The following is a 16,614-nucleotide window of genomic DNA, read 5'->3' on the forward strand; positions in this document are numbered from 1 at the left end:
TTATACTTACAAGCAGAAACATGTTGTCATAAGCTTCACACACATCAAATAAATCTAGTTTGACAGCTCTAAAATCATAAGTACTTTTGAACCTGATCACAAACTCTGACTCTGATGCATATATCACTCATCACAGATTTCAAAATGTGCATTTACAGTATAAGTCTTATAAAGAACTAAAGAGTATGCAACTTCTAAGAAGGCTGACAACAAGTCTCAAGGAATTTGTTAACTCTAAAATATATAACTGGGACAAAAATGACACAAAAAACATTAATTGGGCATCCAAGTTTTTTTTGTTAGATTTTCACATCAAATGGTCTTTCCATGAATTGCTCAGTGAAGTTGTCTTTGATCATGTGAACTAATTTTCACATGCTATGTTTTATTGTCAAAGGACGTTTGTATTTACACCCTACGATTACATAGTGTATAAGGGTCAAAAAATATCATGTTCAGGATCAGATTCATATTTAGTATGAAAGTAAATAGCAAGCTGTCTTTTAAAAAGATGAAAAGCTTTTTGCATTAAACAGTGAATGCCTTTGAAAGAACGTTGTGGTTTGTTGAGTCAAAAGTTGCATTCTTTGGCTTCAAATCAAAATGTTGGTGCAACACCCAGATAACAATGTCATATCAAGCGTTGTGGTGGGTGACACCATCATTCTTGCACATACTTAAATTTGCAGTCTTCCGAGTAACTGCCAAGATGAACGAGGATGACTTCTATTTAATTTTATTTGATTGATGTCAGTTTCTTTTAACAAGGCAAGCCACTTATGAACACAATATTTATTTACAATGACAGCCCGGTTGTACAATTAGAGGTCTTTCATTTTTATATACCGAATATGTTGAATTTATCGTGATTGAAGGCAGAGAAGTCTTCAGTGTTGTTGTTGTTCACAGATCAGCGTTATCTAACATAACTTTACCATACTTTGAGAAAATATAAATATTGCCATATGGCAGTTCTATAATGCAATAAAATTTTCATTATTTACTCTTGGGGATTTTTTATATATAGTGGCCTCTTACCACAATACTATAGTTGTATTCATTTATAGTAACAGTTGCATGTATGCATATGTAGCAATTGTGATTTATGTCTAAGAAATTGTACAGTTATGTTCTATTTAAAGAGCAAGTAAGAAAGCAGAGCATTGGCTCAAAAGGGTTGTTGACTTGCCTTTAGTAATTTGTTCTTTTGAGATTAAAAGGTTCTTGAATATTGTACGTTCTTCAGATCATTGTGTTGGTGTCTAGGCTCTTTAATGCACTATTATGGTCTAAAGATCTAAAGAAGTAGAGAATAAAAAAAAACTCTTTAGAAATGTTCTCCTATGGCATCTGACTGTAAACCCCTTTTTTGTTCTAAGCGGAACCTTTAGTTTTAAGATTAGTAAGGATGAACTAGACTTCCAAAAACAATATTGAACAGTATGATGATGACTCACTCAATTTGAGTTTGTAGGCATTCCAATTGTATACATTTTTCAATATAGGCCATCCTAAAATAAATGAGTATTGTTCGTTTTTAAGAAAAAAGTGGGATACGGTTTCTATATGGTGATTTATTTTTTTTTCTTCATCTCTTTTTTCACAGATATTTTATTTAAAAATGAGATGGGCAGGAAAAATATTCCTTAGAAAATTAAAACCTGATTGCTTCATTCTTTCAGGGCTGGGTTTGGATAGGGTTGGGCATCGGCAAGATATCATGTATTAAAAACCTGTGACAGACACGACACAACTCATTTACCTGTGACACACAAAGAAACAAAATCATCTCTGCTGAGTATTTCAAGGTAATTTAGATTGTATCCAGCACAGTAATATCACATATTGATTAAAAACAGAACTACTGATCCAAGACTTTTGGATCCTTCTGTATACTTACATTTACTTATGTATTATGGACCATAATGTGGATACAGCATATACAGTAGATAATCTCTATATCTCTCTCCTGCTATTGCTCAGTTTGTGGAAATGGAGTCTTTGTCTGCTGCACAAACACAGTTCTCCCTCAACCTGTTTAAGAAGATCAGTGGAGAAAATGCTTCTGGAAATGTCTTCTACTCTCCTCTCAGCATCTCCTCTGCTCTTGCCATGGTGGCAGTTGGAGCAGCAGGAAACACACAAGCTCAAATCTTAAAGGTAATGTTTAATTTCTGCATTTTTTAAGGGCAATTTTTCCTTTAACCTCCCGAGACCCCATGTGACTGCTGTGTGCATTTTCCATTTTCCTTTTTTGGTTTTTAACTAATAGCATGTAATAAGCAAAAAAAAAAAAAATTTAAAAAAAAAACATTTATATATATATATATATATATATATATATATATACATTTCCAGATCAAACAATTTTCCTAAAAATTGATGTACACATACAGTATGTTGACAGTGGGGCTAAGACGTGAAATTTTAAGTGATACCAATAGCTATAGGAAGTCAGATTTTTATTATGTGTCCAGGAGTGTTTGTTATTCATGTTTTTGAGAAGTTATAGACATTACAGCTGATTTTCTATAAAGCTGAATAAATAAATCTGATTAAAAGTAATGGTCAGCAACATCAAATCACTGCCAACCATGATAAAATAACATTTTGCATTATAAAATTCTGAATCTATGTACTGATTATCATTCTCCCATGTCTGTCAAACATGTTGAGTGATCCAAACATCATCTGCAGCCTGAAACTGAACTTTTGGTCAGATTTTAGAAGTGAATGCACTTAGCTGCATTGAAAGCTATTGGATGCTCCCTTGCTCCCTATTTAGTGAATGACTTAACCTCCAGTGCGCTGTCTGTCTGCACTGGTCTCAGAACAGTTCGAAATGCACCTTATTCTCATCCTAACTCCATATAAAGCCTCTGAAAGCAACAAGTTTCAGCTTTTTGAATGAACCCATTTTATTCTCGATGTGATAATACACAGTAAATAAATAGGAATGCATTAACTAATGTTAATGAATAAAAACATATTGTACAGTGATAAAATAAAACAATAACAAAATGTATATTAAAATGAAGCGAAATACCCACAAATGTGTTAATGTTGAAAAATATTCAAAATAACTAACATGTCTTTTCAACTTTTGAGGGAATGTGGTCCTAATCTCCTCATATGTGGACTTCATCTTTATCAGCACGCTGATGCGCAAAAAATGAATGCATTTGTTAAAGCGGCATATCAGACATAAATAGAGATGCTAATCTTTACCCTCAAACAGGTTTCAGTCAAAACACTTAAAGAGGTTTCTTGCCAGAGGGAGTTTTGTTGGCGCTGCGCCCGTAGTAGTGCTTCCTGGAAATCAACGTCATGCTGTTGTGTCAAGTGATGCGGTGCTCCAGAAGTTTAACCCTTAAATGACAGTGTAGATTCTTGTGAACATTATTCAGTTGGTTTTAATTCACTTAAATTATGCTTTGCTTATAGCGAAGCCAAAATACAACGTCCACACATGTGGAAGCGAGGCCGCACAGGGTTAATTGACAGGTTTGCGTGTCCTCAGCACATACGCTCCAACCCAACAGAATTTTAAAGGGATCATATCGTAGCATTTTTTATTACTTAAGATTTTCTCTCAGGTCCACTTATAATCTTAGTAAAGTGTTTTGCTCCAAAAACCGTCCAAATGTAGTTTTCTACCCACTCGCTTTCTTTGTTGTTTTGCCTTTAAATCTTCTATGTAAACGTCCAATTCTCAAGTGAAATGATCAGCAGCACTTTGCTGCACTTACACACAAGCTGTAGGTTTGCTATCAGGTTCAATAAGTTTCTATTACTTGAATATAAATCTTATATACTGTAATACTTTAATAACAGTCTCTTTGCAAAGCTGCATTACAATGCAACAGATTCATAAAACAATCTGTGCTGAAATGTGCCACTCAAAATATCAGACTGAAATAATCAAGGATCTTGTTTAAAATATAAACCGACAGAAACAGCACAAGATTTGAAAGACATTTTGCTCCAATTATATTGTCTGGCCGATTTATGCACTTCACATAGCTACGGCGACTATGCACGTAACCTTATGTGCACCTTGTGTCGCATCTACGCAGACCAAAACAACTGTGATTGGTCTGATTTGTAACCAGAGACCCTCCCCCAGGATGACAAAAAAAGATATCTGAGGAAGCATCACATATTTTCAAGATTATTGTAAGATCCCTGTATCATATCACATTGTATTTGGGCTCATTTTAATCAGGGGCATTTACTTTTTTTATATTCTGTTTATGTTTCATGAAGTAACAAGCAAAAACAGGGCAAAAGGCCACATTTGTTTATAACGTTAGAGGTGGGGGAAAGAATCGATACGTTAAAGTATTGCGATATTTTTCCTGACGATATTGTATCGACGTTCATGCACCAAAAAATACAATATTGTTATTTACATTTTTCCACATTCATTTTATGGTCATGTGAAAAACACTCTGAACCAAATCGATCTAGTACTTAAACAACAGTCCAATGGATGGCGCAGTTATTATGCTTTACCACTGAGACAAAACGGAAGCATGCTGTCAACAACTTTTCCACGTTGTTGGTGACGTCTGAAGATTTCCGTTTTGTCTCAGACTATTGATGCCTTCCACTTTCAAATCCAGAGTTTGGCAGCATTTTGGCTTGTCCAGGTTTTTACCATCATTAAAAAAATTCTTATATTCATCTCACGGTCGGTGCTTTACACACACTAAATATGTGCCACGAGCCATCACAGACCCACTAGCGCCAAAATAATGTGTCAGTAATGTTAGCATGGTGTTAGATATTATGAAATAAACAGGCCTTGTTTGCTTCAGATATTTATACAGATTCCTTAAATCATTAAGAGCCTGATGAAAGGAAAACAACATCTGTTATGGAGTTGGAAACAAACTATTTTAAGGTGTTAATTAAATTAAATTAATTATGGTGTTAATTAAGTTTAGTAAGATTTTACATAGCACCTTAAAGTAAAAAAATGTGTTGAATTCAAAAGGTTCCATAAAGCTACTTATCTTATAGGCCTATCCATTGTACTGTAAATGTATACTTTATACTGTACGTTTAGTGTTCTTTAAAAAAACATTGTTCACATCTGCTTCTTTGTTTAAAAAAATCTCTTTTAGTTGCAAGGACTGCAGGACTTAATATTTTCCTTCTCAGAAGGCTGTTTTTTGTTTAAAGGTCAAAGTCAAATATAAAAAGACTTTTTTGAGAATCAGAATTGTTTGTTCACAAATAAATGGTTATATTCAAATTATTTCAGGCACTTTTATGTTAATTTAACAATGCATTTGGTGTTTTGGTAACACTTCTCTGAAGCAATTTGAAGAATAATGAGTAAAATATCACAATATATCACAGTTTTGAATCGCAATACACCAAAAATAAAGAATCGCAATAATATCATATCGTGGCCTAGATATCGATATAATATCGTATCGCCAGTTACCTTGTGATTCCAGAGGTGGGTAGTAACGTGCTACATTTACTCCTTTACATTTACTTAAGTAACTTTTTGGGGGTTTGAGTAGGTTTAAAAGTGGGTAATTTTTACTCTCACTTAAGTAAATTTCGAATGAATTTTTTTACTTTGTTTCATTGGGTGGCGTTCCTGTCGTTATATTACTGGTTTTAATTTAATAAGTGTTAATAAATACGTAATTTATTGAGATATTTATGAATGGGACTTTTATGGCACCGGAACTTTATAGCAGCGCTCCAGTAGCCAGGGCTCAAAACTTTTTTTCACTCCACACAGTGAAAACGAAGAGTTACGTTTATGCGATCCCTTCATTCAACACCAAAACAAGTGGAAATGTCAGCATACATAATTACGGATTCAACTCAAGAAAACATGTTGCGGTAAGTTGTGTTGATGATGATAACGCTGGGTTGTTTGCTGTGGTAATGATCGGTGTCAGTGTGATTCTGTAACTACGGGCTGTATTTACTTTAGTTTTTAATTGTACATTTTCTTATATCTGTGCTGCAATACATCAGTGCTTATACATCCATGTTACAAACTGTCTACATTGGACGCAACCGATGTTGCATGGCAAAGCCACGCGGACACATCCATTGTCAACATGCCATTGATTATAATGGGAGCGATTTGTTTTTGTCTCATCGTGTCGTGCCGCTCAGTTGATCACGTGCGCGTGTGGGCGTTGCGTTTTTCTTAAGGACAACCAACCCAGTCTCATGAAAATCCGTACATATTTTACGAGTTGGCTATTTCGTATGTTTTCGTATGAGTTCGTTTGTTTGAATTTGTATGATTTCATCACATGCAAGTGCCCGGATGTCTAATGCGGATGTAAGTGTGAATTTTGTGAGGCACTAAGGACAAACTTATTAATATTATGCCCATACCCAAACCCCTTATGAAAACTCTTTTTTTGGGGGGGGGTTTTTTCACCCAAAAAGGGGAAAAGATTCACCCAGTGCGCTTTTTAAGTCCTCGTGGTCGCGTAGTGATTCGCCTCAATCCGGGTGGTGGAGGATGAATCCCAGTTGCCTCATCGTCTGAGACCGTCAATCCGCGCATCTTATGACGTGGCTTGTTGAGCGCGTTGCCACGGAGACATAGCGCGTGTGGAGGCTTCACGCCATCCACCGCGGCATCCGTGCTCACGCGCCCCACCAAGAACAAACCACATTATAGCGACTACGAGGAGGTTACCCCATGTGACTCTACCCTCCCTAGCAACCGGGCCAATTTGGTTGCTTAGGAGACCTGGCTGGAGTCACTCAGCACGCTCTGGGATTCGAACTAACAAACTAGCAAACTCCAGGGGTGGTAGCCAGCGTATTTTACCACTGAGCTACCCAGGCCTTATGTAAATTTAACCAATCAGTAGAGTGTGTAAACATGATAGGAAGCTGTTGTGTGTGACAGAAGCAAGTAATTGTCGCGTATTAGAAGGAAACGATGTCCAGTGTCGTCACTGGCTGTTGTGAAAGTCGTACGAATTCATACGAATTAGACAAATTTAGAAAGGTTGTACGAATCTTGACGATTTCACCATGAGAGTGTGTAGGGACAACAGAAACGAGCTCTGAACTCAAATAAGCATAACGCGCCTCTAAACACAGAGATAAGGTGCAACTTAACTTTTTATTGTACACTAATGATCTAAATTCCTTTGTCTGTGTATACAGTATACTGTAAGCCACAGAATATACTGAACTATATGAATGCATGGAGGACTTTAAAAAGTTGTGAAATAGCAACATTAGACGTAGAATCATCTAGCTTTGATTCCTAACTAAATATATACAATATAATACATAATAATATAATTGAGCCTGTAATAATTGCTTTGAACGTTTCCAAATTTTCTTCTAATTTTCAGACCCGATCTGTCAAGCATCCTTAGTGAGAGTTCACCCATAAATTACATTTATTAATTTGGCAGATGCTTTTATCCAAAGCGACTTACAAAAGAGGAATAATACATCATAAGCGATTCATCTTAAGGCAGCAGAAGTATGAAAAGTGCTGCATTACAAAGTTTCACTAGCATAAGAATAGTAGTATCCCAGACAGATTAGAGTGCAACAAGAATATGTATATATATATATATATACACACAGTGGTGTGAAAAAGTGTTTGCCCCCTTCCTGATTTCTTAGTTTGTCACACTTAAATGTTTCAGATCATCAAACAAGTTTAAATATTAGTCAAAGATAACACAAGTAAACACAAAATGCAGTTTTTAAATGAAGGTTGTTATTATTAAGCGAAAAACAAAATCCAAACCTACATGGCCCTGTGTGAAAAAGTGATTGTCCCCTAAACCTAATAACTGGTTGGGCCACCCTTAGCAGCAACAACTGCAATCAAGCATTTGCGATAACTTGCAATGAGTCTTTTACAGCGCTGTGGAGGAATTTTGGCCCACTCATCTTTGCAGAATTGTTGTAATTCAGCCACATTGGAGGGTTTTCACGCATGAACTGCCTTTTTAAAGTCATGGCACAGCATCTCAATAGGATTCAGGTCAGGACTTTGACTAGGCCACTCCAAAGTCTTCATTTTGTTTTTCTTCGGCCATTCAGAGGTGGACTTGCTGGTGTGTTTTGGATCATTGTCCTGCTGCAGAACCCAAGTTCGCTTCAGCTTGAGGTCACGAACAGATGGCCGGACATTCTCCTTCAGGATTTTTTGGTAGACAGCAGAATTCATGGTTCCATTTATCACAGCAAGTCTTCCAGGTCCTGAAGCAGCAAAACAGCCCTAGACCATCACACTACCACCACCATATTTTACTGTTGGTATGATGTTCTTTTTCTGAAATGCGGTGTTACTTTTACGCCAGATGTAATGGGACACACACCTTCCAAAAAGTTCAACTTTTGTTTCGTCAGTCCACAGAGTATTTTCCCAAAAGTCTTGGGGATCATCAAGATGTTTTCTGGCAAAAATGAGACGAGCCTTAATGTTCTTTTTGCTCAGCAGTGGTTTTCGTCTTGGAACTCTGCCATGCAGGCCATTTTTGCCCAGTCTCTTTCTTATGGTGGAGTCATGAACACTGACCTTAACTGAGGCAAGTGAGGCCTGCAGTTCTTTGGATGTTGTTGTGGGGTCTTTTGTGACCTCTTGGATGAGTCGTCGCTGCACTCTTGGGGTAATTTTGGTCGGCCGGCCACACCTGGGAAGGTTCACCACTGTTCCATGTTTTCGCCATTTGTGGATAATGGCTCTCACTGTGGTTCTCTGGAGTCCCAAAACTTTAGAAATGGCTTTATAACCTTTTCCAGACTGATAGATCTCAATTACTTTCTTTCTCATTTGTTCCTGAATTTCTTTGGATCTCGGCATGATGTCTAGCTTTTGAAGATCTTTTGGTCTACTTTACTTTGTCAGGCAGGTCCTATTTAAGTGGTTTCTTGATTAAGAACAGGTGTGGCAGTAATCAGGCCTGGGTGTGGCTAGAGAAATTGAACTCAGGTGTGATAAACCACAGTTATGTTTTAACAGGTGGGGCAAACACTTTTTCACACAGGGTCATGTAGGTTTGGATTTTGTTTTCCCTTAATAATAACAACCTTCATTTAAAAACTGCATTTTGTGTTTACTTGTGTTATCTTTGACTAATATTTAAACTTGTTTGATGATCTGAAACATTTAAGTGTGACAAACATGCAAAAAAATAAGAAATCAGGAAGGGGGCAAACACTTTTTCACACCACTGTATATATATATATATATATATAAGGAGTGTATGGTTAAGTGCTCATGGAAAAGATGTTTATAGCCGTTTTTTGAAGACAGAGTGTGAGTCTGCTTCACAGATGGATTTGGGAAGGTCATTCCACCAATGAGGTACAGTGAAACCGAACGTGGGGGAAAGTGTTTTGGTGTCTCTTTGTGTCATTAGCCGACCGCAGGCTTCTGGTGGGAACGTTGCTCTGCAGAAATGATTTTAGGCATGATAAATGTGCCACATATTATGTCATAATTTAGACTCACTCTCATTGTTCCAAACCTTTGTGTCTTCATCTTCTCTGGAACCAAAAACAAGGTGTTTGGCAGAATGTTAGGGACTGACATCCTCATTCACCATTCACTTTAAAAATGACAAACAAATGGAAGTGAAAGGTGACTGTGGTTAAAACTCTGTCTAACATCTCCTTAATTGTGTTCATTGTGTCTAAGTCATACTGGTTTAGAACATGAGGGTGAATAAATTATATCATCATTTTTATTTTTAAAATATCACTGAAACAGAGAGTATAAAAGATCACATTGGCACATGATTCATGCACGCAAGGTGTTAATACTGTAATAATCATATCCGATCGGAAGTAAATAGTTACTCGCTACTTGAGTATTCTTTTAATTTGATACTTTTTTACTCTTACTCAAGTTACTGTTAACATTAGTACTTTCACTTCTACTTGAGTAATTAATTTTTAAAAGACATAGTACTTTTTGAGTACAGATTTGGCTACTCTACCCATCTCTGTGTGATTCCCACCCCTATACAACGTATAAATACTTGTGATTTCACATCTTTTACTTGATATACAGTATATTTAGTTGAGACCTTTCTCATTTGCACAATGTTTTGACCGTATGGTTGACAGTATGGTGTACAGTAAATAGTCATATTTCATAAGTTGTGAAAACAGAACACTTGTAATCTGTCAATAGATTAAAATCACTTAAAGAGATAGTTAACCCAAAAATGAAAATTCTCTCATCATTTACTCACCTTCATGCCATCCCAGATGTGTATGACTTTCTTTCTTCTGCAGAACACAAATGAAGATTTTTAGAAGAATTTCTCAGCTCTTTTGGTCCATACAATGCAAGTGAATGTGTGCCAAAATGTTGAAGCTCCAAAATCAATATAAGGGCAAAATAAAAGTAAAATCCAATGTCTTCTGAAGAGATATGATGGGTGTGGGTGAGAAACAGAACAATATTTACATCCTTTTTCCTTCACTTTCACTTTCACTTTCTCCTCCTTCTGTTTTTGGTGATTCACATTATTCATGCATACGCCCCCTACTGGGCAGGGAGGAGAATTTATGATAAAAAATGACTTAAATATTGATCTGTTTCTCATCCACACCTATCATATCATGTCTGAACACATGAGTTTAACTACTGGAGTCATATGGATTACTTTTATGCTCCATTTATGTGGATTTTGAAGATTAAAATTTTTGCCACCCATTCACTTGCATTGTATGGACCTACAGAGCTGAAATATTTTTCTAAAAATCTTCATTTGAGTTCAGCAGAAGATAGACAGTCATACACATCTTGGATGCCAGGAGGGTGAGTAAATCATGAGAGAATTTTCACTTTTGGGTGAGCTGTCCCTTTAATATTTGGTCAGATAAGCTTTAAAATGGCAACCATTTTGTGTTGGTCAAGTGTGTAGTTATTGTTTAATGATTTTTGTTTTTCAGCGTGGACCGTCAAAGTATGCCAAAATATTTTTTGTATTATTTCTTTTTTTATTATGTCTTTTTGGACTGGCAAAGAAGTTTTGAGTTCTTAAACTTACAATAGACCTATGTTTTTACAGTATAGTGCATAATGTATAACTCAAGGAAAATTTGATCCCTTATTATATGACCCAATTAAGAATGGTTTTTGGTAAGACTGCATTTTGTTCAAGAGTCATATCCTACAGACATAAAAGCAAGAGTGTCAGTATGATAATTCACTCCCTCTCTATGTGGCCATGGTGTGTTTTTCCTGTAATTTTGAGCCCTTTTAGTCCTGTCAGACATGGCTTTTTCATGACCTCATATTGCAGTTGATTCATTTGCAGGGTAGGACACAGGTTTTTTTGGGGGGGTTGGACCTTTTGGGTTGTTATGGTTTCACAGTTACGACTAAGGCCAGAAATATACTCAAAGAATGAGAACGCTGGCATACAATGCAAGTGTGTGTGGTCCCACTGTATGTTAAGTATGTACAATATTCAGATCAATATGGGTTTTTGATGGATGGTTCTTCATATTTTACCTTTGGTCCCACCCAACCTTGACTGCTTGGTTGCATCCTTTGTAACTACTGCATTTTAAATAAGTCAAAGGAACATTTTAGTAGTGTATTGATGATAGACGTTTGGGTTATGAGAATAATAATTATATCACAGTTATGTTCTGTAGGTCCTGGCCATTAACAGTTCTGTCAAACCTGACACCACAACTCCAGCTCCTGGACCATCAATGCAAAAACAGGCCCAGAAACCTCAGTTACCTGCTGTACTCACGGTACAGTATGGACATTTGCACGAGACAAAAACCTTTTGACTTTATAATAGCAATAACAGTGTTTGGTGTATTTGCTGTGCTTACATATCGAGCATTAATATTTTACCTTTCAGTGTCTTGCAATTGTAGACTTTTAAGTATTTCACTCGGACTATATTTGATTCAAACAGAAACCTCCTCCTCAACTTCATCTGGTACCTGTACATAAAACTGAGGATAATATTCATTCCAACTTCAACAAACTCATGAGTGAGCTGAACAAGCCGGGAGTCCCGTACATGTTGAGCCTTGTTAACCGCCTCTATGGAGAGCAGTCCTACCAGTTTGTTGAAGTAAGGCCAATTTATTTACTGAGAAACAAATACTTTTATGCAAAGAGTCTGGAAATTTCCACAGCTCTAATATGACTTATCTCATATGATTTGTTATTTTATAGAAATTTCTTAATGACACAAAAAAATACTACCAGGCTGGATTGGAGAAGGTGGACTTTAAAAAGAATGCAAGGGCTGCACGTGACAACATCAACAACTGGGTGGAGAAAAATACTCAAGGTTAAAAACCAGCTTGAACCTTAAAATAAAGGTTCTTTGCAGCGCTTTAGGCCATTTTGCTATGTGGGGTTCTAGAGCTTTATGGTTCTTTAGAGGTTTAAAAAAGTTATTGATGTTAAATTACAAGTTTTTCAGAACAGGTTATTCATTGTGTCTTCCATTATCAGAGGAAATGAACCATTCCTGGGTTCTTTTTAGCACCAGTACATAGGGGTTTTTCTAAAGAACCAAAGAACTTAAAAATGTTCTTCAGGCATCATAGGAACTTAAGAAGGTTCTCATGTGGCACCATGTGAAAGTTAAAAACGTTATATTATGGAACCACATGGAACTCAAAAAGGTACCCCTATGGCATCATATAGAACTTAAAAAGATTCTATTATGAAAGCATATGGGACTTAAAAAAGGTTCCACTATGGCATCATATGGAACTCTAAAAGATTCTATTATGGAACCATATGGGACTTAAAGTAGTTCCCCTTTGGCATCATGTGGAACTCCATTACGGAACCCTGTAGGACTTTAAAACATTCTATTATGGAATCATATCAAACTTAGAAATGTTCCCCTATGGCATCATATAGAACTTAAAAAGATTCTATTATAGAACCAGATGGGAGTTAAAGAGGTTCCCCTATATGGCATCATACTGTATTTACAGTAACTTTAAAATATTCCATTATGGAACCATGTGATACTTTAAAACATTCTATTTTGAAAGCATATGGGACTTATAGAGGTTCCCGTATGGCATGAATGGATGAACGTTACATTTATATAGCACTTTTCTGACACTACACTCAAAACACTTTACACAGTGAACAGGGGACTCACCACAACCACCACCAGTGTGCAGCATCCACCTGGATGATGCAACGGCAGCCATAGTGCGCCAGTACACTCACCACACACCAGCTATTTGTGGAGAGTAGAGTGACAGAGCCGATTAATGGATGAGGATAATTAGGAGGGCGTGACTGAGAAGGGCCAATGGGGGAAATTTGGTCAAGACACTGGGGTTACACCCCTACTCTTTACGAGAAGTGCCCTGGGATATTTAATGACCACAGATAGTCAGAACCTCGGTTTAACATCTCATCCAAAGGACTGTGCCTTTTTACAGTGTAGTGTCCCTGTCACTATCCTGGGGCATTAGGACCCACACAGACTGGAGGGTGACCACCCCCTGCTGGCCTCCCTAATACCTCCTCCAGCAGCAACCTTCATTTTCCCCAGTAGGTCTCCTATCCAGGTACTGACCAGGCTCAATCCTGCGTAGTGTAACGTATTGGAAAGGAAGTCACGAGAGCTGGATCTAGGTACAGAAAAATAGTATTTAATAAAGTAAACAAAGTACAGATTAACAGGGTAAACACAGGAACATAAGAAACATCCACAATGGGGAAAAATATAGGAACAGAGAAAACATCTACAACAGGAATGGGCCAATGAACAGGAGGTCAAAACATATAACAACTGACAAAGAACAAGCAAACAACAGGGCATTATATACACAATGGATAATGACTTAATGGAAGACAGGTGAAAATATTCAAGGACAGCTGGCAGTGATGAGGGCAGGGAATTTTGGGAAATGTAGTCCGGGAGGAACAGATCACAGGGGAGAAACACAAGGCAAACAACAGTGAATCATGACACTTAGCTTCAGTGGGCAACAGGTCTTGAGCAACAGGGTGATATGGCATCTTATGGAACTTAAAAATATTCTATTTTGGAGCCATATGGGACTTAAAAATGTTCCTGTATGGCATCATATGGAACTTTGAACAGTTCTCCTGGGGCATCAGGCTGTAAAGTCCTTTTTTAGAACCTTCAGTTTTATGATATTAAGATTGAGATATTAAAAATGTAGTTCACTATGATTCACATGAGTTTTATTTTACTGGTTCCTCCACTATTATGTAGTAAATATACATTTCAATTTGTTTAATAGGGAAGATCAAGGACTTGCTGCCAGAGAAGTCCGTCGATGGAATGACAAAATTAGTCTTGGTAAACGCCATCTACTTCAAAGGTAGCTGGATGCTAAAATTCCAAAAGGAAGCCACTAGGCAGCTGCAGTTTAAACTGAACAAGGTGAGATTCCATGTTCATGTGGTTTTCTTTTAGAAGTGATTGTTCATGCAGGCAACATAGGGGTTGTTATACTGTATGTTTGCATTGATGGTCGGCAGGCTCAGACTAAGCCAGTGCAGATGATGCATCAGACAGACCGATTTCCTCTGGCCCTCATCCCAGAGGTCAACTGTCAGGTCCTGGAGCTGCCGTACGTTGGGGAGAGTCTCAGTATGCTGATCATCCTTCCAAATAAGATAGAAGATGACACCACTGGCCTTCAAAAGGTGGGACAGAAGGGAATTTGCTAGTTTATATACATGCTTCAAAATATTTGCACAGTGCAGAACATGTCTCTCTTTTTCAGCTGGAGAGAGCAATGACTTACGAGAAGCTAATGGAGTGGACCAGACCTGAACAGATGAGCGCACAGAAAGTTCAAATCGCTCTGCCCAAATTCAAGATGGCGGAGACCTATGACATGAACAGCCTTCTGGTCGGCATGGGCATGGTGGATGCTTTTGACATCCAGAAGGCGAATTTTTCAGGCATGTCTCTCAACAATGATCTGGTGCTGTCTAAAGTGATTCATAAATCCTTTGTTGAAGTGAATGAGGAAGGAACAGAAGCAGCTGCAGCCACTGCAGTCCTATTCATGGTCGGCTGTTCATTAGGGCCTCCACCTCCAACCTTTATTGCAGATCACCCCTTTCTGTTCTTCATCCGACACAATCCCACCAAGAGCATTCTCTTCTATGGACGCTTCTGCTCTCCTTGAGTTCCTCCAACCCACGGTATCCTTCCAGCATGTTTAATTGCTAATGGTTGTGAGTTGGATTGAGTTATGATAGAATGATCATTTTCAATTAGAGGTTACAATTAGGAACTCTGCACTGCATCTCTGTTGATTTCTTTACTAAATAAATTTCTATTAAAGCAAAATTTTCTGTCAAGACAAACTTTGATGATGGCCTGAAAGTTTAATAAATCTTTAAAAGCTTGAGGTTTGACAGACCTTACAGTAAGACAGTCAAAAATACTTTTTTAGGTATAATTTCAGACATAGTTACTAAAGTAAATCAAAACCGGGTTGTTGTTTTTTTTTTACTTAATGGTAATGATTTACTATAATCTTTTGCATGTCGGTTTCAAACAATTATTTAAAAACTTTGTTAAAGGTGCTGTAAGCGATTTTAGCGTTCTGGAGCATTCATGTGACTGAGCCGTTTAATTAGCCACGCCCCCTCATTCCAAAACTCCGCCCTCCAAAAGACAAAACTGAGCAAAAGAGCAGCATTGATTGTTTTTGTGGCTGTCAAATTCAACAGTGACATAATAGCACCCTCAACTGTCAAACATTATGAATCATATCCTCAATGATCCGCTTCAAATACAACACTATGAGAACGAGCCAAATGATTGACAGGTGAAATTTTTGTTTGCTATTTACAAAGTCTACAGCTGTCACAGAGACCGGTGAGATATCTCAGGACACTTATTTCATTAATGTCTTTAAGGGAGTAGGAAAATGTTTTGCATACTTTTCCATGAAAACAATCACTTACAGCACCTTTAAATTAGAATCATTGAATTCTAACCTCCAAACAATAATTCCAATATCATCATAATTATTTTACTGTTTAATAAATGGTTATTAATTTCCATTATTTCCCATTGTGACCGTGTGTTCAATGAACTATATCTTTTCTAGGCAATCACTGGAGCTTTTTTGTAGTCAAGACTTTAAGGTATGTTTTCATACAGAAAATGAACCCTGTGAAATGTAACTAGCAAAAGTGTGACAACTAGCCCCGATCTCCCTGAGACAGAAGCCCCAAAAAGTATTTCGACGCTTAACACTTAAAATGTCTGAATGTCTTTGCATTAGATAATTATTATCATATGAAACCAAGTTACATTTGCAAACAAATTATGTCTTTTGACAAAATTAACTTTACTTTTAAAGGAATATTTTGAGTTCAGTACAAGTTAAGTTCAGTCGACAGCATTTGTGGCATAATGTTGATTACCACAAATATTTATTTCGACTAGTTCCTCCTTTTTCTTAAAAAAAACAAAACAAATTGAGGTGACAGTGAGGCACTTATAATGGAAGTCAATGGGGTCAGTTTTTGAAGGGTTTAAACACAGAAATGTGAAGCTTATAATTTTATAAAAGCAGCAATTCTTTTGTTAACACTTGTGTAATATTTGAGCTGAAAAGTTGTTTAAACCA

The 16,614-nt window shown here is 37.1% G+C and overlaps 1 protein-coding gene across 1 annotated transcript; it reads left to right on the forward strand.

Moving 5' to 3' along the window:
- Positions 1–1,680: 1,680 nt before the first annotated feature.
- On the forward strand, positions 1,681–16,046 carry LOC127453157 (leukocyte elastase inhibitor-like). The gene is made up of 8 exons (XM_051719352.1): positions 1,681–1,808; positions 1,984–2,160; positions 11,644–11,748; positions 11,919–12,080; positions 12,185–12,302; positions 14,257–14,399; positions 14,498–14,665; positions 14,746–16,046. The coding sequence occupies exons 2-8, from the start codon at positions 1,993–1,995 to the stop codon at positions 15,154–15,156; spliced, it is 1,275 nt and encodes a 424-aa protein (XP_051575312.1). The 5' UTR covers positions 1,681–1,808; positions 1,984–1,992; the 3' UTR covers positions 15,157–16,046.
- The last annotated feature ends 568 nt before the right edge of the window (positions 16,047–16,614 follow it).

This window comes from Myxocyprinus asiaticus, chromosome 15 (assembly GCF_019703515.2).
Source record: "Myxocyprinus asiaticus isolate MX2 ecotype Aquarium Trade chromosome 15, UBuf_Myxa_2, whole genome shotgun sequence".
NCBI classification, from domain to species: domain Eukaryota; kingdom Metazoa; phylum Chordata; class Actinopteri; order Cypriniformes; family Catostomidae; genus Myxocyprinus; species Myxocyprinus asiaticus.

What these genes read in the sequence shown, in the direction of transcription:
- LOC127453157 (XM_051719352.1), top strand. Translation starts at nt 1,993, where the DNA reads ATGGAGTCTTTGTCTGCTGCACAAACACAGTTCTCCCTCAACCTGTTT. An exon ending in CACAAGCTCAAATCTTAAAG is followed by an intron (nt 2,161 to 11,643) that starts GTAATGTTTAAT and finishes TATGTTCTGTAG; the next exon opens with GTCCTGGCCATTAACAGTTC. An exon ending in GGTGGAGAAAAATACTCAAG is followed by an intron (nt 12,303 to 14,256) that starts GTTAAAAACCAG and finishes TTTGTTTAATAG; the next exon opens with GGAAGATCAAGGACTTGCTG.